This window comes from Canis lupus, chromosome 1 (genome assembly GCF_048164855.1).
Source record: "Canis lupus baileyi chromosome 1, mCanLup2.hap1, whole genome shotgun sequence".
NCBI classification, from domain to species: domain Eukaryota; kingdom Metazoa; phylum Chordata; class Mammalia; order Carnivora; family Canidae; genus Canis; species Canis lupus.
The window spans coordinates 114,485,394-114,509,387 of record NC_132838.1 but is presented as its reverse complement, the minus strand read 5'-3'; the positions used below and the strand labels follow the sequence as shown (position 1 = coordinate 114,509,387).

Below are 23,994 nucleotides of genomic sequence, written 5' to 3'. Positions count from 1 at the left end.
TGGGTCTGGCCATGTGGTGGTTGCAGAGTAGGCCACACCCCTCATACCCTCGGGGGCAGGGCTGCGCTCAGGGACGCAGGGGCCCAGGACAGGGGCTGTGGGAGCCAGCTGGGGTCTCAGTCCCCACACCGTGTTTGGTACCGTAGGACTCATTTCCACCAGAAGCCCCAGGGCAGACCCTGCCAGGAAGGCAGCCCTGTGACCTTGGGGAAGTGACACACCTGGGGGCCCCCTACTGGGGGGCTGTGGACCTACCCAGTGGTCTGGCTCTAGCCTCTAGGCCGCAGAGTGCAGCCCCAGCACGTCCAAGGCCAGGGGAGTTCACTAGGTGAGCACCTCTACTCCCCCTCCCACCTCCAGCACCCCTGACCCCCACTGCCTGTGCCCTGCTGCAGGTGAAGCTGTCGGACTTTGGGTTCTGCGCCCAGGTGAGCAAGGAGGTACCACGGAGGAAGTCACTGGTCGGCACGCCCTACTGGATGGCCCCAGAGCTCATCTCTCGCCTTCCCTATGGGCCAGAGGTAAGCTGGAGCAGGCCGGGCTTGGTTTACCCTGTGACAGTCTGGAACAGTGGGAGCCTGGGGGTGGAGTGGGGCTCAGGGTGGGGAATGGGTCGCTGGGGATGGTTTTGTGCAGGAGGTAGGGCATGCATGCATCATCACCGATGAGCCAGGCCCAGTGCCCTGACAACACCAGCTCAAAATGTGGAAGCTCCGGGTCCCAAGAGCTGTAAAGTCAGGGGCAGGTGACAGGTTTCAGGCCCAGCCATCCTGTGCCTTGTCCCTCCCCAGCCCTGACTTTCCCCGTGTAGTCTTCACTTGGGCAGACGCTCCCCTTGTCAGGGCGGAGATGGCCGGGCAGCTCTGGGACACGTCCCCCTGCCTAGGAGTACCACGGTTTTCCCGGTTACTTTGGTTAAAGTCTTAGAGTGGACTCTGGTGGGCTCAGTTCAGGTCACGTGCCTGTTCGTGAACCAGTTGCTCTGTCCCAGCGATGCTGGTGAGGCGGCTGGTCACAGAGCCCCGGATGATCCACAGACCGAGGGAGGGAGGGGCGCTGTGTGGGCAGAACCCTTCAGAGGGCTCCCTGGGGGAGGGGTGTGCGGGTCTGGCAAGCTGGGTGTCAAGAGAGGGTGTTTGGGGCCCGAGGGCTCCAGGAGCAGGGAGGCAGAGGCAGAGCCAGGGGCCAGCCCTGCGTGGCTTCCCCCAACCCTGGCCCGGCCCCGCGCAGCTCGGCCCTACGTCCCTTCCCCACCACAGGTGGACATCTGGTCTCTGGGGGTGATGGTGATCGAGATGGTGGATGGGGAGCCCCCCTACTTCAACGAGCCCCCCCTCAAAGCCATGAAGATGATTCGGGACAACCTGCCACCCCGACTGAAAAACCTGCACAAGGTGCGCCCCACCTGGCAGGCGGGTGGTGTGGCGGAGGTGACACTTCATCTGTGTTGGGCTCCCCACTCCCCGTCCCCACGGGTCCCCTGAGCCCTCACCGCTGCCCCACCGTGGTTGTACTTCGGTTGGCTGGTTGAGCACACCCAGCACAGCCAGAGCCCTGAGAGGAGCCCTCCTGACAGACGAATCACCTGGGGAGGCGGGGCACCTCCAGGGTCCCGCTGCTGTCACCTCCTCCAAACCTTGAAATGAGCCCCTGGGGTCTTTGGACTTGGGGCCAAGCTCTAGACCCTGGGCCCTCCTGGCCCCCTGCCAAGATGGTGGATGTTGTCAGCCCATTTGACAGAAGAGGAAACTGAGGCCCAATGGCAAGTGAGCAGCGGAGCCGGCACTCAGACCCTCCCCCCAACTCTCTCCCCCACCTTCCGGCAGGTGTCACCATCCCTGAAGGGCTTCCTGGACCGCCTGCTGGTGCGTGACCCGGCCCAGCGGGCCACAGCGGCTGAACTGCTGAAGCACCCGTTCCTGGCCAAAGCGGGCCCACCCGCCAGCATCGTGCCCCTCATGCGCCAGAACCGCACCAGATGAGGCCCAGTGCCCTGTCCCTGAACCAAAGAGCCCCTCGGGTGACCCCTGCCCTGCCACAGGCCAGTAGGGGGCCGGCCCCCACTCCTCCCAGCCTGGGAGATGCTCCACGTGGCACCACCCTCCTGGCCAGGGGTGGGGGAGTGTGCAGGACCCTACTACTGAACTCCAGCTTTGATTTTGTGACTTTAAAACAAAACAAAACAAAACACAGGGACTCATGGGAGCAAGCAAGGGTCCCCGGACTCCCCACCCTCCGGGACAGTCCCTCCCTGCGTCTTCCTGTCTTCCAGGAAGGACAGGCGGCCCCCCCATCACTGGAAATCATCTGCAGTGGGGGCTGCTGTGGGTGGAGAGAACACTACGAAAGGGGGGTGCGTGTGTGCGTGCGTGAGTGTGTGCACGTACGCCCATGCAGAAGGTCCAGCTGCTCTGTCCTCCAGCCTGCGAGTGGGTGTCTGAGGCCTTGCCTGACATACGGCGCAGCCCCCGGCCCCCCTGAGCCATTGCGGGGGTCGATCATGAATGTCTGAAGAGTGGCCTTTCTCCATGTCCTGCACCCCCTTTCTGTGGCTGGCTGGGGAGACGGGGACCAGGGCCTCCCGCCCATCCCCAGCCTCTGCAGATGACTACTGCACCTGGACAGCCTCCTCTTTTCTAGAAGTCTATTTATATTGTCATTTTATAACACTCTGGCCCCTGTCCCGACCTGGGGACAGACGGGGCAGCCCCAGGGACAGAACCACCGCTTGAAGAATCAGGTTCCTGTCCCTTTGGCGCAGCCCCACCCCCACCCCACCCCCTCAAGTTAGTTTTACAATTAAATCGTTTTCTTGTTTCGGGGGTGTGTGTGTGTGTGTAGTGCGTAGGGGCCCCTCCCTGTCCAGGCCATCTCGGTGTGGAACTGGGGAGAAGGGCCCGAGGATTGAGGGAGGGAGGCCTGGCGAGCCCCAAGATCCCAGCCCATGTAGGGCAAGAGCCGTGTCTGGTCGGGGGGTGGGGGGCAAGCCCCAGGTCAAAGCAGCCAGTAATGCCCGCGACATGGGACCCTGATTCGCCCGCCCCCTGGCCTGCAGAGAGCCGGTTTACCGGAGTCCGTGTGCCATGATGCCCAGTTTGCCACATCTGAGATTTGCTGGAAGCTTGTTTTGGAGGTTGTCTTGAGCATGTTCAGGAATGATGCTTGTTGAGCTGATGGTAGGAAATTGGTCAGTGGGCAGGTGGGCTTTTGAGGAATCGGCTAAGGTGGATGGATCTGGAACAGCGAGCTTTAGGGACACCCACTGGCCTTCCCTCCAGATCCTGAGCCTGGGTCTCCCTGAGGGAGAAGGGAATTGGCTGACACGCAGGGGACCACGCCGCCCTTGTGTTCTGGGCACTGACCGCCCCAGGCTGGTGCTGAGCTTGGACTGTGTGGGTCTCCCCCAGAACCTGAGCGGTGGCGGGTGTGGGGGCAGCAGCGGCCTCCTGGGGACAGCGGCAGAGTGAGCAGCGATCCCCCTGCCTCGGGCGCCTGGGACCTCAGCCTGGTTCCGGGCAGGAAACCTGTAGAGACTCAGGCTTGGGCCACACCTCCCGCTCCCCAGCGTCACATGACCCACCCCAGATGGGGAGCCGGGTGTGCGGTGTGCGACCAGGGCTGGCCAAGACCGGGCACAGTCTGGTGGGGGACTCAGGCTTAAACATACCCAGGGAAGCAGCTGCTGCCACGGCTGAATGTGTCGGATGCCTGGGTGGAGTTGTTACATCTCCGGGAAGAACGATGCCAAGACGGGTATAAGGAGAAACAGAAAACAAGAAAAGACCAAAGTCACACCCCCCCACACACAGACACGCCAAAGAAAAGCTTTGGGCTTGAATGTTTTTACAAATGAGTTCTACCAGACTTTGAAGGATCAAGTAAGTCCCACCTTGTACAAATTGTTCCAGAAAACAGAGAAGGGAGAGCAGGCGGACTCCCTGCAGGAGGCTGGTGCGCCCGTGATGCTGCCACCGCCGGGGACGAGCGCTCGGAGGCCCCCCGCTCTCCGCCTGGGGCCCCGGGGCCGCCCCGGGACGCGCCGCCGCTGCGACGGGGGGGACAGCCCGCGGTGGATGCGCCTCCGTTGGGCCCCGTGGCCACTCTGCTGTGATTGTCACCTTCCGTCCCCAGCAGTGCAGTTAAGGGATGCTCTCGGGTGGCCTTGAGAGCGCTCGCGGAGGCCGCATCTGCAAGGGGTTCCCACGGCTGCAGCGAACCCCCTCCAGGTGTTCCAAACGGGAGACTGAATACAGGGGCTCGGTTACGGTGTCGGGAAGGCCGGGCAGCCAGCGGGCCAGCACCCCGGGCCCCGGGGGCTAAGGCTCAAAAGGGGGCCCCGCACCAAGGCTCCCGAAGCCTCCGGGCTGCCGGCCCTCTCCCGCTCGTGCGTCCCTTCCGGGCAGGCCCCCGCTGATCCCCGCGGCGACGGGCTCCGCGCCGGGCACTCCGAGGGCGAGCGAGGGCAGGAGGCGACATCCGCCGGGCCTGGCTTCGCCCCACGTGCCCACCTGACGTGCGCCACGCCGGTGGTGCTGCCTGGGCTGCAGCAGGGGGCGCTGTGCTCGAGCCCGCGACGGCCCAGGAGGGGAAGCCGGGAGGGAGTCGCCTGACCCTCCATGAGGGAGGGAAACCAGGCAGACCAGCGGTGCTCCCGGGGCGGCTCCCGGACCAGCAGCAGCCCGGGGAACTTGCTGGAAATGCAAATTGCCAGGCCACGCCCCGGGCTGAATCAGTGGTCCCGAAGGAGCGGGAAAGGCGGCGACTCCCCTTTAAGGACACGACCCAGAGGTCGCGCGCCATTGCCTCATTGGTCACAGCCCGCTCACGTGGCTGCACCTGGCAGCAAGGGAGGCTGGGAAACGTAGTCTTTCTTCTGGGCGGCTGGGCATCTGGCTAAAAATTCTGTTACTGTAGAATTGCGATTTTCTAACCTTCACTAGACCCACCGGGCTTCTCCAGAGAACCGAGAGGCAGCCCCAGGTGTATCCAGCATGAGCTTAAACATGATAAGGATGGCCCCGCAAGACAATGAGGGGAAAATAGATAGCTTGTTTCATAATAGTGGGGAAATTGGTTAATCTGGGGGGAAAAAAAGAAAAGAAAACAGAATCCCTACTTAACACCACAACAAAAGAACCCCACTAACCAAGTGTGGCTTTTGAATTTTAAACTAATGAAATAAAATGAAACATTTCAGCCCCTTAGTTGCACTAGTCACATTTCACGTCCTCCACTGTCACTTTTAACCAGCGACTGCTAACTAGATGGTACAGATATGAGACCTTTCCATTACCTGAGTCCTCCCGGAAAAGGTTTCTCTGATGGATTATACATCCTCTGAAAGACAAACTATAAATGTGAGAGAGGAAAATGTTTGATGACCAGCAGCAGAGAAGGACTTCTTAAAACAAGGACTTTGTTAAAATTTAAAACTTGTTCAAGGAAAGACATCATGGGCAAATGTAATAGGCCTCAGAAAGGGAAAAAATATCTGCAGAGTCTAATACGGATCAGATTTTTTTTTTTTTATGAGAAAAAGAGCAACCCAAATAGAAAAATGGGCAACAGGTATAAACAGGCAACTTATAGAAGGAAAAAACCCAAAAGACCAACCAGGGTGTGTGCCCAAGGGCTCAAATTCATTGGAAATCGGAGGAAGGCAAATTTCAACAAGCTGTCATTCTAACATGAGTCTGGTAAAAATTTGAGTCTGGCTTAGTCAAATAAAGCATTGCACGTAGGTATCTGGCAATAATTCTGCTCCTGGGTGACTTCCCAAAGAAATCATGGGACTGTGTGGGAGCGTGCACAAGGATGTTCACTGCAACAGTGTTTATGGGGTAGGAGCTGGAGGTGGCCTGGGTGTCCTTTCTAGGGCAGCAGATGGGAAACACAGGGATCGCGCACACCAAGGACTTTGGTGCAGTCATCAGGAGCCAGGGACCGAGTGTGCCCATGGGGCAGGGGAGCCAAACCTGTGATGGTAAAAACAAAATCAAGACCTATGCTACCAGCCCACGTGTGTCGATTACAAATTATGGACATAAAACAAAAACACTCATTTTACAAGATAAAAAAAGAGACAGACTCACTTACATAATAGAATGGCTCCCAATGGGGAGGAAGGGAGAGAGAGAGAGAGAGAGAGAATAAAGAGAAAGAATCAATGAACATGAGAGGGGTCTCGGGAGGAATAAAGACATTGAAGGTCTGTCCTACAGAGGGCAACCCTCTTTGCTGTGGATTGGGGCCTGGTCACAGGTATTGAAACGAAAATCATCCAGGTGATCCTAATGTGCAGCCGGGATTGAGAGCGGAAGGCGGCTGTGGGGCCTCCCAGCACTGTCTGCCGCAGCATCACTGCTGGACTCAAGCCTCACACCCGCCTCCTGCCATCTCCCCAGAGTTTATGAGGGGCCCAGGGGAGCATTTCATGCCTTCCCCCTTCTTGCAGATGTGGAGACAGGTCCACAGAGAGGAAGGACCCATCCAGGGCCTGGGAGGGCCAGGCCTGAAGTCTTGGCCCCACGTGCCCACCTGACGTGCGCCCTCGCTGGTTTCTGTGGAAGGCCTTGAGCTGGGCAGCGAGGCTGCAGCATTGAGCAAGACAGACATGGTCCAAGGAGACTCAGACCCTGATGCCCCGGGCCCAGCTGGGTAACACTGGGAAGCAGGAAAGCGGTGGCACACATGCCCCTCTGAAGAGCAGTCACTTCTCGGGTCACTGTAGCCTTGTAGAGTTTGGCCTCATGGTGCCAAATGTTCTGATTTTTCTTAAGAAATTCCCATTTTGGGGAACCTGGGTGGCTCAGTGGTTGAGTGTCTGCCTTTGGCTCAGGTCCTGATCCCGGGGTCCTGGGATCAAGTCCCACATCGGGCTCCCTGTGAGGACCCTGCTTCTGTCTCTGCCTGTCTCTGCCTCTCACTCTGTGTCTCTCATGAATAAATAAATGAATGAGATCTTTGGAGAAAAAAAAAAAAGAGATCCCCATCTTCACTCAAAAGCTCTTGAATCTTAAAGATAGGCAACCAACTCAGTGCACTAAACAATAGCATGTGCGCCCAGCAAAATCAAGGTAATAGTTCATATTCGTCAAAACAGTAAGACAGTGGGGACACCTGGGTGGCTCAGTCGGTTGAGCATCTGATTCTTGATTTCGGCTCAGGTCCTGATCCCAGGGTGGTGAGATCAAGCCCTGTGTGGGGCTCTGCACTCAGCAGGGAGTCTACTGGAGAGTCTCTCCCTCTGCCCCTCCTCCCCTCTTTCACTCTCTCTCTCTCTCAAATAAATAAATCTTTAAAAAAAAAAAAAAAAAAAAAGCAACTGTCCAGGGCCTCACTGAGCACCTAATTTACCTCATTTAACCCTCTAGTGCATTGAACGGTGCCCCCACCACCTCCAAAAGTTAGGTCCACATGGAACCTGTAAATTCAACCTTATGAGGGGAAAGGCCCCCCTGCCTCATGGACACGATGAAGCTCTTGAAGATGAGATCACCGTGGATTATCTGGCTGGGCCCTACAGCCAGGCACAGTGTCCTTAGAAGAGAAAAGCAGGAGGTTTGCGATGCCCAGAGGAGTCAGACACGGGAGGGCTGTGGTGGGAACTGAACAGCGCCGACAGCTCCCAGACGCCAAGAAAATCCTCCTCTTGAAGCTTGAGATGGGCTCACCCCTTGATTTTGGAACTTGGCTTCCAGTTCCTGGAAACAACACCTTTGGGCCTGTAAGCCCCCAGGTTCATGGCAATTCATTAGGGCAGTTCTAGGAAACAAATGCAACCCTCCTGGGGCCCCTCCTCTGAGCGCGGACCTTCCCCGTCCCATTTTACAGCTGGGAAGACTAAGGAACAAAGACATGAAGTCACCACCCAGGGGTCACACAGCCAAGAGGTGGAAGAGGTGGGATTTGAACCCAAGTACAATGGGGCTGAGAGCCTCTGCCCATCCTCACTGCACCCGAGGGGCCGGCTGTGGGCCCGTGGCTCGGGGAGCTGGGGATAGCTCACACGGCCTTTCCAGAAGACCAGAGGCATCTGCAGAAGGTTGGGGCCACTGGGTGAAACAAAAGGAAACTTTCTCCCTTTCTTCCCCCTTCTCTTCCCTGTTCCTTTATCTCTGACTTTCTCTGTCTCTCTCTCTCTCTCTCCCTTATTCTATCGCTAATCATACTCAGTGTTTGAGCAGGTAACCCAAACCCATGGTGCAAAATGCAAAATATTCCAAAGAGGAGTAAATTGCAAGATCGACCTCCTCCCCTCCTCCCCCATTCCCAGCCTCTGGGTCCCTCTCCCCAGAGGCGGCCACTGTACAAGTTCCTTGGATCTCCTTCCAGAAATGTATATACGGACCAGGAAAGACCACCTGCATATGCAGGTCGTGTCCCACTTTGCACGAATGTTAGCATAACATCCACATCCTTCGACATCTTGCCTTCTCCCTCTTCACACTGTCTTGGTGGTTCCTCCTTGGTACCTTGCTTCCCCCCACCACCTGCCACTGGACTCCCATCTGCCCTCTGTTATCTCTAACCTTCTAGATCCTTCCTTGCCTCTGGTCAACCTTATCCCAGGCTCTTTCTCTTTCTTTGTCTCTTTCTTTCTCTTCATCTCTGTCGCTATGTGTCTTTGCTTTCCTTCCCACCACGCTCCTCTCCTTCTCTTCCTCTTTCCCTCTGCCTCCTCCCATATCTCTCCTTCTACCCTAGCTCGTCCCCGCCTCTCTGTCACCCCCTGTAGGATAAAGCTGGCTCACCATATCCTTCCGGGGGGGGGGGCGGGGGGGGGACATTTGTGGTTTATATTTGGGGAAGGCAGCTCCCACCCAGATAAGCTGGGTGGCAGCTGCCTTCCCTTCTGATGTGGCTGAGCTTCCCCACCCCCCACAGCCCTGGTGGAAAACCTACCATCTATTTCTCAAAACCCCAGTGCCTCCCCTCTGGGATCCCCACCATTCTCTTCTACCAGTAGGATTGGGTCCTGGGGGTGATACTAGTTTTGCAGCAGAAGTGGTGGGAGCTAGACTCGGGCAGGTTGAACGTGGTTCTTTCACCGGACAGAGCCTCGTCCTCCTGCCTGAGGCCGGACTTCTTGTCTTCCCTGCTCAGCAAACAAAACAGTCAGTCTGTGTCAGCCCTGAGCTGAGGACAAACAAACAAAAAAAAGACCAAACCCCAAACCTGCCCAAGGCCCTGCCCTGGTGAGGCTGACATAGTCATGGGGTGACACAGTTCATGACCAAGTGAACAGATCCACGTACTCATAGGTATTTATAAATCATACTAAGTTCAAGAAAGAAAGAACAGGGTGGGTGTGACAATAGAAAATAGCGAGGGGGAGGGGAATTGACCTTGGCTGGGGAGGGCCCAGTTGCTGTTTATGGAGCAACGATCGCAAGGAATAAAGCCAGAAGGGTTGTGTGTTGTGAAGAGGTGACATCTGAATGGAGATGAAGGCAGCCAAGGAAGCGTGGAGTGGAAGGCCTGGTAGGCAGAAAGCACCGCATATGCAAAGGCCCTGAGGTAGAAAGGAAGTTGGAGGATCAAGGGCCAGCAAAAACACGGGACACCATGAGTGAGGGGAGAGCGTGGGCCACCGCGGGGAGCACTGTGGGGAGGAGTTAGCCCCAGATTATAGATGGGAACTAAGGCTTGAAGAAGAAAAGCTCGTCACCCAAGGACACACACGGTAAGGGTGGGGACTGCTGAGCTCAGGCAGCCTTACCCTCTTAACCACCAGGACAGTGGTTCTTAGCGCGGATCCCAGACCAGCGTCATGTCTCGGCCCACCCCAGAACTACTAAATCAGAAGGGTGGGAGTGGGGTCTGGAGCCCAGCAGTCTGCGATGAACAAGCCTTCTAGAAGATTCTGACACATGGTCAAATTTGAGAACCACTGAGCCAGGCTCTTCTGCCTCCCCCAATGTTGTTCCTGTCCTCTGAGGGATCTCTGTCTGCCGTGGGTTGAATGGCAGTCCCCCAAAAAGACATGTCCACCTCCAGGTCCCCAAAACCTGTGGACGTTACCTTACCCAGAAAAGAGGATTTTTTTTTTTTAAGATTTTAAAAATTTATTTATTAGAGACAGAGAGAGAGACACACAGGCAGAAGGAGAAGCAGGCTCCATGGAGGGAGCCTGACGTGGGACTCGATCCTGGGACTCCAGGATCACGCCCTGAGCTGAAGGCAGCGCTAAACCACTGGGCCACCCAGGCTGCCCAAGGATTTTTATAGATATAATTAGGTTAGGGACCTTGGGGTGAAAAGATCATCAGGTGCCTAAGTTCAATGACAAACGTCTTTACAGGGGGACATTTGGGAGGAGGAGGAGGCAGCGTGACCACAGGGGCAGAGATGGGAGGGATGTGGCCACAGCCACGGAACACGGGCAGCGCCCAGGGGCCGGGAGAGGCAAGGAAGGTTCCCCCCTGGAGCCTCTGGAGCGAGGGACGCCCCGCCGACCCCTTGATTTCGGACTTCCGGCCCCGGAACCACAAGAGGATACATTTCTGTGATTGTAAAGGCGCCAGGTCCACGCTGACGGGCTGTGACAGCCCCGGGAAGCTACCACGCGGTCCAGCGGGCCGGACAGACCAACAGAGCCCCGCGTGACCTCCTGTCGGGGCCAAGAGGAGCCCCGCGCCCCTTCCTCCTGCCCGCGCCCTGGGGGCTCCGAGTCTCCCCGGGGAACCTGGAGCTGCCCGTGTACAGGGAGGGAGCAGGGTGTGTCCAGAAGGATCGCGAGCAACCGGTGACCTGGAGGCAGGCCCGCTAACTGGAATCCGGCCTAACGCCTGGGGGGCTGCGGAAGGGGGTGAGGAGAGCAGAGCCGTGGCCAGGTGGCTGGTGAGAGGGATCACCCCGGGAGTCAGACGCTCGCATGGGGAGCCTGGACCCCAACCTGAGCCGCCCTCCCTGGGGATGCAGACTCTGGTGGCCACGCGGTCAGGGTTCAAATCTCAGTTCTCCCACTTCCGGGCTGTGTGACCTTGGGCAAGTCACTTTGCCTCTCTGTGCCCCAGTCCCCTCACAGTAAAGCGGGTTTAGTTTTCATTCTCTTTAAAGAATTTTTTTTATGTTTTTAAAAAGATTTTATTTATTTATTCATGAGAGAGACAGAGAGAGGCAGAGACACAGGCAGAGGGAGAAGCAGGCTCCATGCAGGGAGCCCGACATGGGACTCGATCCCAGGTCTCCAGGATCACACCCTGGGCTGAAGGCAGGGGCTAAATGGCTGAGCCACCCGGGCTGCCCTGTAGATTTTATTTATTTATTCATGACAAAGAGGCTCCCTGCGGGGAGCCCGATGCTGGACTCAATCCCAGGACCCCAGGATCACATCCTGAGCCCAAGGCAGATGCTCAACCACTGAGCCACCCAGGCGTGCCGTAAGGAGGGTTCAGTGGAAACAACACCTACAGTAATGGGTGCATTTGATTAGTGCACACGGGGCGCAGGCGCCCAGCTGGCTCAGTCAGGACAGCGGCCCACTCTTGATCTCGGGGTTGTGAGTTCGATTCGAGCCCCACGTTGGTGGTAGAGGTTACGTAAAAAGAAATCCTAGGGGATCCCTGGGTGGCTCGGCGGTTTAGCGCCTGCCTTCAGCCCAGGCCATGATCCTGGAGACCCGGGATCTCTGTCTCTGTCTCTCATGAATAAATAAATAAAATAAAACCTAAATAAAATAAATAAAGTCTAAAAAAAATAAAAACAAAATCCTAAAAAAAAAAAAGTACCTGGAATGCATAGAGCAGAGGTTGGCCCAGAACAAGAGTGCCACAGCCGCTATTATTACTGTTACTGCTACAGCGCATTCATTTCTTCACTGGGCGACACGGCGATGCCTCCCAGGTCTGTGTCTCGGCCTTGACTCCTCTCTGAACTCCCGCCACGTACATCTAGTCACCGCGTGGCACCCTGCGTCCCTTTGGTCATCCTGTGCCTGACACCCCCCCCCCCCCCCCCAGCCATGGAACGCGCCTTCCCTCTCACACTATGGGGCCACCGTCCGCACTGTCCGGGGCCAGTCAAGAGGAGATCCTGAATGTGTCCTCTGCCACCCACTCCCTGACCCTGGCCCTGTGTGCCCTCCTCTCCCTCCTCGCTGGTCCCGGCCCCCCCACCCCCACCCCAGCCAGAGATCAGTTTCCTCCTTTCTCCCCAGCTTCCCTGAGGCTCCACTTAGGATGCACCGCACCCACGTCCCTGCAAGATAAACCCACAGGCTGCCCCATTGTCTCACTGATCTCATCTCCCCTACAATCCCTCTGCTAGCTCCTGCCTCCCCGCTGTTCCCCAAACACGCTAAGCTCAGTCCCACCCCAGGGCCTTTGAACTTGCTGTTCCTGCTGCCTGGATCTGCTCAAGTCTTTCCCCCGCTTCAGGTCGCCACTCAAACATCACCTCCCCCAAGAAGCCTTCCCTGACTACCCTAGTTAAAACAGGCCCCGGGCTCCCTTACCCTGTCTTCACAGCCTGCGTTTCACCTCCAAAACACCGGATGCTGTTTGAACTAGCAGGTCATCCCTTGACTTGTCGGAGTCCATCCCTCCCCGCCACAAGGCCAGAAGCCCCGTGGGGATGCGAATCTGTTCTGTCACCGTCACACCCCCAGGGCACAGGGCTTGGGGATATAAGTAATAGTATTACTTAAGAAATATTATTTCTTGGATGGCTGGGTGGCTTAGAGGTTTAGCGCCTGCTTTTGGCCTGGGGCCTGATCCTGGGGTCCTGGGATCGAGTCCCGCATCGGGCTCCCTGCATGGAGCCTGCTTCTCCCTCTGCCTGTGTCTCTGCCTCTCTCTCTGTGTCTCTCATGAATAAATAAATGACATCTTTTTTTAAAAAGAAATATTATTACTTCTTATTACTTAAGTATTTGTTTAATGGATAAGAGGTAGAAGGGCCGTGGGAAGCTAGGATCCCCGCTTCCTTTCTCGCTCTCTTTTTTCTGCACGTGAGTAGCGGCCTGTGAGGCCGGCTGTGGGACATCTTGCTCTTTTCACTTAATAGGCTTGAGGGTATTTTCTTATTAGTGTGGACACAGAGTTGCTGTGTTCTTTTTGTTTTGCTTATTGAGGTATAACTTACATACGAGAAAACACACCCATTTTAGGAACGCTCAGTGGTTGAGCGTCTGCCTTGGGCTCAGGTCATGATCCCAGGGTCCTGGCTTCGAGCCCGGCGTCAGGTTCCCTACTCAGCAGAGAGTCTGCTTCTCCCTCTGCCTCTGCTGCTCCCCCGGTTCATGCTCTCTCTCTCTCAAATAAATAAAATCAAGAAAGAAAAGAAAAGAAAAGAAAAGAAAAGAGAAAAGAAAGAACTTCCTCATCTCCCCAGAAAGCCCACCCCAGGCCTCTTTGCAGTTGTCACTACCCCCGCCCCCAACTCCAGGCCAGGGAACCCCTGACCTCCTTTCTTGGATTCTAGACAATCGCTGTCTTTTCCAGCATTTTCCCTACAGGGAAGCACACAGCGTGTGCACTTTTTTGCTTGGCTTTTGTCACCGCATGGCAGTGTTTGGCTTCATGCACGCGCTTGCAGGCTTGCATACTTCATTCTTTTTTCTAAAAGATTTTATTTATTTATTCATGATAGACACACAGAGAGAGGCAGAGACACAGGCAGAGGGAGAAGCAGGCTTCATGCAGGGAGCCCCATGCGGGACTCGATCCCGGAACCCCAGGATCACAACCTGGGCCAAAGACAGACGCTCAACCGCTGAGCACCCAGGCGCCCCACTTCATTCCCTTTTCTTACCGAGAGGAGTCCGCGGCGCGGCCGCGCACGGCTTCATCACCCTGCCCACGGGCCCTCGGTGGTCTCGGGTTGGCGCTGCCATGAGGAAGTAGTGCCGCCTCTGTGTGCACACGTGCTCTCGTTTCTCATGGTTAAATCCTGGGAGGGGTGGGATGGCTGCGTGGCAGGGTGGTTTTTGTTTGGTTTGGGGTTTTTTTTGTAGCGCTCTCTACACGCAACGTGGGGCTTGATCTCTCCACCCCAGAAATCAAGAGTCACGTGTTCCTCCGACTGAGCCAGCCAGGTGCCCCGGGTACCTGGTTTTATAACAAATTGTCAAATTGGGGGCACCTGGCTGGCTCAGCGGTTGAGCATCTCACTTCGGCTCAGGTTGTGATCCCCGGGTCCTGGGATCGAGTCCCGCATCGGGCTCCCCGAAGGGAGCCTGCTTCTCCCTCTGCCTGTGTCTCTGCCTCTCTCTGTGTGTCTCTCATGAATAAATAAAATAAAATCTATAAATAAATAAATAAATAAATAAATAAATAAATAAATAAATAAATAAATAAATAAAATCTTTTTAAAAAATTGTCAAATTGTTTTCTAAAGTGGTCCCACCATCGCTCATGCTCTTGAATGTTTGGTGACACATGAGAGGTAGTTTTGGGGAGGGGGGCTAGGTTGGTCACCCTGGCCTCAGCCTGTTTAGAAAACAGGTCCCCACACTAGGACCTTTATTTACCACCAGAAGGTGGACAGAGGGGATGTGTGAGATCTGCTTGGCTTTGCAGGGCCCGGGGTGGGGGTGGGGGTGCTCTGGATTCCTCAGATCTAAGTTTCTCATAGCACAGCCTGGAGAGGAGAGATGCTTCTTCAATTTTCTTCAATTTTTGATTCTGGGGCCAGAGGGACTGAGGCCGACTCCTGGCAGTGGGACCTGGGAAGACACATTTGAGTGAGCTCCCTGGATGAGTGTGACAGGCTGTAAAGCTTGAGACCACTGAGTCTGGGGTAGGGGGTGGGCTGGGTGAGAGGGTAAGTTACTCCAGGTAGAGAGAACCTTGGGAGGAAAATCCCTGAGATGGGAGAGAACAGGTCATGGAGGCAGGGGCCAGAGATCCAGGCCTCAAATGGCAGCCAAAGAGCTGAGATTATTCTCCTGAGGACACTGGGGAGCCATGGTGGGTTTAACTGGGACAGTGACTGCTTGGGTTTGGGGTCTTATAAGACCCCTGTGACTGCATCCATGAGGGTGTGTGTGTGTGTGTGTGTGATTAGAAAAGGGTGAGGAGGGGATCCCTGGGTGGCTCGGCAGTTTAGCGCCTGCCTTCGGCTCAGGGCGTGATCCTGGAGTCCCGGTTTCGAGTCCCGCATCGGGCTCCCTGCATGGAGCCTGCTTCTCCCTCTGCCTCTGTCTCTGCCTCTCTCTCTGTCTCTCATGAATAAATAAATAAAATCTTAAAAAAAAAAAAAAGAAAGAAAAAAAGAAAAAGGTGAGGACCCCAGGAGAGGGATGATGCGAATGAAATGTGGAAACTGGAGCAGGGCAGACAGAGGAGGGGTGCGGACCCCATTCTACACACTCCTTGCCTCTCTTCCTTTGAGGTTTCTGGCTCCAGGCCACTCCCTGCCCTGGATTCTGACCTGGGGACAACCGACTCCCCTCGCCAGACACTCCTGCTCTGGCTCTGCCCCTTCCTCCTCCTCCCTCGCCCCTCCTCATGCTGCTCCTGCTACCCTGAAGACAGGTGGGCTGGCGGCCAGGGGTGGGGGTGTGTCTGTGTGCTTGCGGTGGCGGTGGCCGGGGGAGTGTCTCCAGTCACGCTTTGTGAGCTCTGCGGAGTGTCTGGAAATCTCCTGGGGCCTTCCTGGTGCATCGTGGGCGCCCCCACCCATGGGTCCTCCCTGACCCCCTGACCCCTCACCTCCAGGGCCCTGGCTAATTTTCACCTTTCCCAAGAGAAGTCACTGCACCTCTTGCCTCAGTTCCCTGACCTGTGAATGAAGGAACTATTACCAGTTCCCCCTCCCGGGGTTGTTGTGAGGTTCTGGACAGACACTCGGGATCCCTGGGTGGCTCAGTGATTGAGCGCCTGCCATTGGCTTAGGGCGTGATCCCAGATTCCTGGGTTCAAGTCCGGCATCGGGCTCCCTGTGTGGAGCCTGCTTCTCCCTCTGCCTGTGTCTCTGCCTCTCTCTCTGTGTCTCCCAGGAATAAATAAATAAAATCTTAAAAAAAAAAAAGATAAAGACACTCAATAAATGTGACCATTGTCTCTTGTGTGCTTCTGTGGGGGCCAGTGTTTCTCCCTGGGGGGTGGGGACATTTGAATCTCTGTGCCTGGGTGTCTCGCCTGAGACTCTGGTGTACCCCACCGTCAGCGTAGGAGCTGTGCAACCTTGGGTGAGTCACCAGACCTCTCTGGGCCTGTTTCCTCATCTGCAAAACGGCTAAAGCAATAGTATCAATTTCCTAGGGAGGATATGGAGATTGGGCCAATTACTCCACCTCAGGAACGCAGAGCCGGGCCTGGCACACACGCAGGCCTCAATTACCAAGCAGCATCAGGCGGGGTGAGCTCAGCCCTGAGTGGCTGCGCATGTGCCTGTGGCGTCCCGCAGGAATCTGGGCCAGGAAGCGCCCCAGAAGCATAGGAGGTTATGTAGGGCAGCCCGGAAGCAGGCCGGCGAGGGGGGCCTCTCTTTCCTCATCTGTGAAATGGGAAGAGCAACTGCACCCCAGCAACCCGCAGGGCGCAGGGCTCGGTGTGCGGCGGGGCACAGGGCGCAGCGGGTGGCCGCAGCTCCATGCAGGTTGGCTACGACCTTTCCTTTGTCCACAAAGCGTAGGTAAGAGTGGCGCCCCCCCCCCACCACCGCCCTTCTCTGTTGCTGGAGGAGGGTCTGAACTGGGAAGCACCTGGAACAGCCCCACGTGCCCAGAGCACACTCACTTGGAGGCTGCACACTCACCGGAGCTCCGCGCCTGCGCCTGCCTGGGCTGGGTGTGGGCTGTGGCCCCGGGCAGGATGTGGCCATGGGCATCTGGCCCTACAGGTTCCTCATCACCCCACTTCCTCCGCACCCAGACCTCTTGCCCCCACCGTCGCCCCATCCCTCACTCCCAAATCCCCAAGACCTCTCTGTGTGTGTGGGGGGGTGTTGGCAGCCACGCCCCCTGCTCCTGCCCTGGGGAAGGGGTGCAGACACCCCCCAAAACCCAGGGTTGGGGTGGCGTGGGGAGGGTTTACTGCTCCCCTCTCTGCTGCTGTCCCAGGGCCTCCTTGGGGTCCCCCATCTCTGTGCCTTCACTCCTGGGCCTCTGAGTGTCTCTCTGCCTCCACTCGGTTTCCAGAGCAGGAAATGTCAGGGTCCCCAGGGTGTGTCCCAGGGGAGGGCAGGCAGAGGCAGGGCCTCCCCCCACCTCCCACCCCCTGGATGAGAGTGGAGGTGAGGGCAAGAGGGGGTCTTCCTTAATTAACCTCTTAATCCTGCCACAGTGGGTCTTTTTTCTTTTTTAATTTTATTTATTTATTCATGAGAGACCCAGAGAGAGGGAGAGAGGCAGAGACACAGGCGGAGGGAGAAGCAGGCTCCATGCAGGGAGCTGAGGTGGGACTCGATCCTGGGACTCCAGGATCAGGCCCTGGACTGAAGCGACACTAAACTGCTGAGCCCCCGGGCTGCCCCACGCTGGGTCTTAATGGGGGGGGGCTCATGTGAGGGCCCGGAGCGCTGGCATTAGCTCCTTAGTCACATACTCCACCCCCATGCCTGGGCCCTCAGCTCGCCCCGGAGAAACTGAGGCAGGAGGCTTGGGAAACCGAAGAGGGGCGGGGGGGGGGGGCCCGGACTCCTGGGTCCTGGAGGAGACACCCCCCCACCAGCCTCCTGGACTGAGGGCGCAGGGAGCTGGGAGCTGGAGTCCCGGGTGCGCACCGGGCCAGAGCCCTCCCCGACCACGCCCGCGCCCCGCCCCCGCCTCCAGTTAACCCCGAGCCCGCGGGGGAGCCGCGACAGTCGCCGGAGCCAGCGGATGGAGGAGGAGCGCGACCCACTCGCGTCCGGCGGCGGGATGGAGGCCGACGAGCCCGCGGCCCCCGGGGAGCCGCCGTCGCCGCCCCCGCCGCCGTCGCCGCCGTCCCCCGCGGCCCCCGAGCCCCCCGGGACCCCCGGGAGCCCCGAGCCCGAGCGGCCGTCGGAGGCCTACGCCCGGCAGGTGCTGCTGGAGGAGTGGCGGCCGCCGGGCGGGAGCCTGGAGCTGCCCCCGCGCCTCACCTGGCAGCTGCTCTTCCTGCGGCGGCCGCTCTACCGCAACCTGCTGCGCTCGCCCAACCCCGAAGGTGCGGGAGGCGCGGGGGGGCGCGGGAAGGTGCGGGAGGGTGCGGAGGGCGCCGGAAGGCGCGGGAAGGTGCGGGAGAGCGCGGGAGGGTGCGGGGGTGTGGGAAGGTGGAGGAGGCTGCGGGAAGGTGCGGGGGTGTGGGAAGGTGGGGGAGGCTGCGGGAAAGTGCGGGGGTTGCGGGGAAGGCGCGGGAAGGTGCGGGTGGGGGTGCGGGAAGGTGCGGGAAGGTGTGGGAAGGTGTCGGAGGGCGCGGGAAGGTGCAGGAGGGCGTGGGGGGGATGCGGGGGGGCGCGTCATCCCGACCCCCCCCCCCCCCCCGCCCCCGCCGCCGCCCGGGTCTCCGACCTCTGCGGCCTGCGGTTCACTTGGACCGTCAGTCTCCTCATCTTTCCGTCTGCTCCCTCCCCTCTGTGCCCTGGTCTCTTTCTCTGTGTCTCTACATCCTTCCTTGTCTCTTCCGTCATCCTGCGTCTCTCTCGTGCCACCCCGCATCGCCCTCTCTCTGTCACATGTCCTTGTCTGTCTCTCCTGGTGTCTCTGTCTTACCCTGTGTCTCTCTCTCTCTCTCCCTGCCTCCCTCCGCCTGAACTTCTGGCTCTTTCTCTAGGCGCCTCTTCTTTCCCTCTGTTTCTGTCTCACCAGGATGCCCTCCTCCTCCTTCCCTCCTTCTTCACCACATCATCGCTTTCCCCCCAGGACATTCTCAGGGCTCTCCCAGGACCCTGACTCACACATCCCTGCCAGGCAGGTCTGGCCTGGCACCGATTCCTGCCCTTCCAGCACAGCCCTGGGGTGGGGGGGTCAGGCTGAGGCTGGAGGGCTGGAGGCCTGCGGAGGCTCCACTCACCTGTGCATTCCAGGCATCAACATTTATGAGCCAGCACCCCCTACTGGTCCCACCCAGCAGCCCCTGGAGACTCTGGGTAAGAGCTTGGCGGCTCTGCCGGAGGGGCGGGAGGGGCGGGAGTGGTCCTGCGGAATGGGCATGTTCTAACCCTTCGCTCCTCCACCTGCCAGGCAACTTCCGCGGGTGGTACATTGGGACTGAGAAGCTCCAGCAGAACCTCAGGTGAGTGGCCAGGACCCCCGGGGGGCCTGCGTTTGTTTCCCTAGCTCCAGCCTCTCACCGCAGGGCCTAAAGAAACTGCTTGTGTGCCCCTCTGGGCCTCAGTTTCCTGCTCTGCACACAGGGTTTGTCATAAAAGAGAACGCTCGTAAAACACAGCACAGGGTCTGGCTGGGTCGAGCTTGCGTATGGTAGGTGCTCAATAAATAACAGCTATGACCGTCACTCTACCTCTTTTCCTGGGAAGGGGAGTCGCCCAGGCCACCACCTGCCTCCACTAAACCAAGCCCATTGGGTGGGACGGGGTAACTCGGGGGCTCGGGGTCACACAGCCTGGCCAGGGAGCCCAGCTCTGCTACTTCCTTGCTGCTTGACCTTGGGCAAATGACGTCCCTTCCTGAGCGTCTGTTTCTCTTCTGCATCGTGGGGTTCAGCAAGTCTGGCCCTCAGAGGGAAACGGAAGAAGCTGAGGCTATAAGGTGGGGAGACAGTGCTCAGAGCCCGTACACGGGCGCCCCATGAGGTCTCCACAGGGGCGCGGTGATCAAGGTTTCCGGCTCGCAAGGATCCCAGCAGGTCCCAGACCTCAGCTCCCCGTGCCCTCTCTCCAGCTGGACCGTGAAGCAGCAGTGTGTGGACCTTCTGGCCGAGGGCCTGTGGGAGGAGCTCCTTGATGACGAACAGCCAGACATCACGGTCATGGACTGGTAGGTGCGCCCCGCCGGGTGACACCCAGGGCTCCCCAGAGCCCCAGCCTCACCTGTCCTCCCCTGGGTGAGCCTGTCACCAGGACCCTCATGCCATCCCAGGATCCAACCCTGCCTACCGTCCTAGCCCCTTCCCTCTGAGACTTCCAGAGATGGGCCAGGCTGCACACCATTCCTTCTTCCTTAGATGCTTGTCACCCTCTGTCCTCGACGCGAATTCCTCTTTAGGCTTTAGGATTCTGCTACCCATGGCTCCACCAGGAAGCCTTCCCTGACCACCCCCAAGCTGAGTCAGATGCATTATGCTCCAGTGCCCTGCACTCCCCCCATCCTAGCCCTTAGCATTCCTGGATGGTCACTGTCGGGTGACCGGTCTGCCTCCCGCACCAGACTCTGTCTCCCACAAGGACACTGTGCGGGGCTGTCCCCGGTCGGTGCTGTGTTACCAGTACGACCCAGCCGGGAGGATTCACAGTGGGAGCCAGCAAGTGTGTTGTGTGGCATCCAGGGCCAGGGGTTGAGGTTGGGACACTGGAGCTGCAGTGGCAGCTGAAGGCCCGGGCCCCACTGCCAGGTACGAGGACAGCCGGCTGGACACGTGTGTCTATGAGCTGCACGTCTGGCTGCTGGCAGCAGACCGCCGCACAGTCATCGCGCAGCACCACGTGGCCCCCCGGACCTCTGGGAGAGGCCCCCCCGGCCGCTGGCTCCAGGTGAGGCTCTGTCCTGGCTGCTGACCCAGGCCATGTGTTCGTGTCCCAAGACCTCAGAGAGGTTGGAGGTAGGAGAGAGGCTTCACAGGTCCCTGATAGGACTTCTCCCTAACCCTGGGCGCCGCCCGGTGCAGGTGTCCCACGTCTTCCGCCAGTATGGCCCCGGGGTGCGCTTCATCCACTTCCTGCACAAGACCAAGAACCGGAGGGAGCCCGGTGGGCTGCGGCGGACAAGGGTGACCGACTCCTCCGTGTCTGTGCAGTTCAGGGAGTGACCGGCTAACTCCCCGCCTGTTCTGTCCCCTTGTCTCACTTATCCGCTGCCTTGACACTTTCCTGATCCCTTAGCACCTCCCTGATCCCTTAGCACCTCCCTGCCCCTTTGCACCTCCCCGACCCCTTAGTATCTCCTTGTTCCCTCATCCCTTCTGACCTCTCAGCATCTCTTTCACCTCCCTGACCCTTAGAAGTCCCTAGCCCTTAGCACGTCCTTGACCCTTGAGCTCTGTCCTGTTGTCATAGCGCTTGCTTCCCCCCTCACCCCACCATGCACCACACCGCCTGTTCCCTGAACACCTCCGTGACTTCCCAGCTCCTCTTTGGTCGCTGACCACCTCCTGGGCCCCTGACTCCTGCCTGGCCCTTGACTTCCCACTTGGCATCTTCACGGACCCTGGAATGTCTTGGACTCTGGCATTTCTTCTGCACTGTCTGAGCTCCATGCGGGCTGAGGGCAGCGGAGTTAGTGCTCAACAGAGAGTGGGTGCTCCAGAAGTCTTTGTTGATGGATGAATAAATTCACGTCCACAAGGATGCTGCGTATTTCCCTTGTCTTTGCTTCTCAGAATGACACCGAGTTCATAGCCCACTCGTCCTCCTGGAATTTTTATCCTCCAGGACCTCACAACCCCTGTGCCTTTTGCACCTCCCTCAACCTCTGATCTTTTCACCTATCCCAGCTTACAGCTTCTTGGCATCTCCACTTACCTCTCCTCTCATATCTTGGTATCTTGTCCTCTCAGATGCTCCTCACGTGCCCCTTCCCTCTCCAACCCCAAATTTTCACCCTCCCTAGAGCTGACCCCCAACTCTCCCCTCCATAAGACCTTCATTTCTCCTCCCTCATTCCTCCGGAGTCCCCAGAGCCATGAAGGTATCCATCAATGGCCATCAGATTGTAGATTTGAGCTAAAAATTTTCTTTCATGTGTTGATGAAAGGGGAATTGAAAGTCTTTAACAACCCCTAGTCCCGGGCTCTGGCCAGATTAAGCAAGAGACCCTGGTCTTAGCTTGGGGTAGGGTCCTTGAAGGCCTCTCACTGTTGCATGCATGAATCCTGAGGGAGTCTGGAGGTCCCTGGCAAGCCAGAACATCTGAGGGGCATTCGGGGAAAGGCAACCTACCAAAAAATGCAGGAAGCATTTTAATGTTTAACAATCGGCCGATGGTATCTATACATGTCACACGTGTCCTATGGATGCGTGTCTTTGCGTGCACCTAAATCCATGGCAGGACCTATGAGAAGGTCCCCACCTATAGCATTATCCCAGGTATGAGCTGATGCAGGCCTGACCACCCTCCTCTCTCCCCCATCCCACCCCTGTCCAGTGTGGACCTGGGTCCCAAGCACGAGTAGATGGCAGACAGGGATACATTCACAAGGGCTATATTGTGGGAAAGGCAGGGTGGGGAGCAGGCAAGAAGTTCTTTCCTCCTGGGACTTGGGGTCTTCAGCAGACCCCAGTGACAAGGTCAGGTGAGGGGCTCTGCACTCTCTGGGGGTTGGAGATGAAGTGTCTCTAACACATCAGTAACATCTGCAACAAAATAAAAAATTATCACCGGGGGGGCACCTGGGGCTCAGAGGTGGGGTGGGGTGCTTCTAAAAGCCTGAGATGGGGCAGGGGGCTGGGGCTGGGCTCCGAGTTCGGGAGCTGGGCATCCCAGGGGCTCTTGGAGCTCTTGTGGGGGAGAGGGACAGATGGCATGGTCTTGGAGGGACAGATGGCATGGTCTTGGACTAGGACCAGATCTAGTCCCAGGGTCTGTGAGTTTCCAGAGGCAAGTATGCAGTGGGCTCAGGGGCCCCCAGAGTTGGATTGGGGGTGGCGAGGAGGGGGCTCCAGAACCTTAACAGGGGCTTTGGGAATGGTTTCGGGGCTGAGTCTGATCTAGAGGGTCTAGGTGGGTGGGGAGCATGAGAGTAGATAGGGTGTTCCTAGAACCGGGTCTGGGGTTGTTGGGGTGGGTCAGGTTCGAATCTGGGAGTCCTAAAGTTGCATCTGAGAACTCCAGGATCTCATGATCTGGGGGTGGGACCACTGGCTTTGGTTGGCTGGGGGTTCTGGGGTGAGAGGATAGATGGCTCCCCATCTGCCAGCTAGGCCTAGGACACAGGGCCAGTGGGTGGGCAGGTGCAGGATTCAGGAAGGCGGGAGGCAGGTGCTCCCAGAATGGAGGCTAGGGGGGTGACCAGCTTCTGAGTCTGGGAATCCCCGAGTGGGGTCCGAGAGAGATCCGACGGGCCTGGGCTTGGGTGGAGGGTGCGGGGAGGGGCAGGGGGATCCAGGGACTCCCAGCGGGGGTCGGGGCCGAGGGGCCGCGGGCGGAGGCGGGGCCGGGGGGCACCTGCAGTAGAGGGACGCGATGGTGTTGGACCAGTCGCCGAAGATGCCCTTGCGGAACTCCTCGAGGCGCGGGTAGACGCCGGTGGAGAACTTGCGCGTCTTGCCCGCCTTGCCGCGTACGGACCACACGGTGATCTCGCAGCGCGGGGCCACCACGAGCGACGAGGCCACGTTGGCCCAGTTGGAGGGCAGGAAGGGCAGGTCGGTGTTGGGCTCCAGCGACAGCTCGGCGCCGCCGCAGCAGTTCTCGTAGTAGGGGTCGCTCTTGTCGTAGAGCTTGGCGCACGTGCGCGTCCCGTCCGGCCTCTTGAGGTCCGCGGGCGCGGGGCAGGCCGCCCGGACGCCGGGGACGGCCGCCAGGGCCAGGGCCAGCAGCACGGGGCACAGCGGCGACATGGCGACACTGCGGGGCCGCGTCCCCAAGCGCTTTTATGCGCCCGACCCGTGGGAAGGGAGAAGCTGCGAGATAAGGACGCCCTCCCCCACCCTCGGCCCCACCTCCACCTCGGAGCAGGGAGACCTTCCTGACCTAGGTCACCCGATGAACACAACCTGGACCCACTTGTGGACGACTCGGCAGCTTAAGATTTCCCGTGGCAAACAACATCATTAAATAAATAAATAAATAAATAAATAAATAAATAAATAAATAAATAAATAAATAAATAAAAATAATAAAACTACACACACACCTCAATTAACATGACTGGAGGACGAGTCTCTTGTAATCCAGAGGGCAGCATAGGGTTAATAGGTACACGCAGGAAGAGCCCTTAAAAACCTTTGAGGATTGGAACAACCGACTTT

At 58.0% G+C, this 23,994-nt stretch overlaps 3 protein-coding genes across 6 annotated transcripts in view; 2 read left to right on the top strand and 1 right to left on the bottom strand.

Moving 5' to 3' along the window:
• Positions 1–2,822, top strand: part of PAK4 (p21 (RAC1) activated kinase 4) — a 43,101-nt gene extending 40,279 nt beyond the window's left edge. For all 4 annotated transcript variants that reach the window (XM_072778447.1, XM_072778472.1, XM_072778463.1 and 1 more), the window contains 3 exons: positions 396–521; positions 1,260–1,394; positions 1,827–2,822. In XM_072778447.1, the coding sequence (XP_072634548.1) occupies positions 396–521; positions 1,260–1,394; positions 1,827–1,982 (417 nt within the window). In that variant the 3' untranslated portion in view covers positions 1,983–2,822. The remainder of the gene's footprint in view (positions 1–395; positions 522–1,259; positions 1,395–1,826) is intronic.
• Positions 2,823–16,396: 13,574 nt separating this feature from the next.
• Positions 16,397–21,372, top strand: NCCRP1 (NCCRP1, F-box associated domain containing). The gene is made up of 7 exons (XM_072778424.1): positions 16,397–16,581; positions 17,720–18,074; positions 18,934–18,996; positions 19,091–19,142; positions 19,751–19,846; positions 20,421–20,559; positions 20,694–21,372. The coding sequence occupies exons 2-7, from the start codon at positions 17,768–17,770 to the stop codon at positions 20,832–20,834; spliced, it is 798 nt and encodes a 265-aa protein (XP_072634525.1). The 5' UTR covers positions 16,397–16,581; positions 17,720–17,767; the 3' UTR covers positions 20,835–21,372.
• Positions 21,373–22,210: 838 nt separating this feature from the next.
• On the bottom strand, positions 22,211–23,585 carry SYCN (syncollin). Its single transcript, XM_072778435.1, has 2 exons — positions 23,189–23,585; positions 22,211–22,377 (listed from the first exon to the last, which is right to left on the bottom strand). The coding sequence occupies exons 1-2, from the start codon at positions 23,581–23,583 to the stop codon at positions 22,368–22,370; spliced, it is 405 nt and encodes a 134-aa protein (XP_072634536.1). The 5' UTR covers positions 23,584–23,585; the 3' UTR covers positions 22,211–22,367.
• Between the last annotated feature and the right edge of the window lie 409 nt (positions 23,586–23,994).

Bases quoted from the DNA above. Each gene is read 5' to 3' on its own strand.
- SYCN (XM_072778435.1), bottom strand. From the start codon at position 23,583: ATGTCGCCGCTGTGCCCCGTGCTGCTGGCCCTGGCCCTGGCGGCCGTC.
- NCCRP1 (XM_072778424.1), top strand. From the start codon at position 17,768: ATGGAGGAGGAGCGCGACCCACTCGCGTCCGGCGGCGGGATGGAGGCC. The intron at 18,075-18,933 runs GTGCGGGAGGCG...TGTGCATTCCAG, and splicing joins GCGCTCGCCCAACCCCGAAG to GCATCAACATTTATGAGCCA. The intron at 19,143-19,750 runs GTGAGTGGCCAG...CCCTCTCTCCAG, and splicing joins AAGCTCCAGCAGAACCTCAG to CTGGACCGTGAAGCAGCAGT.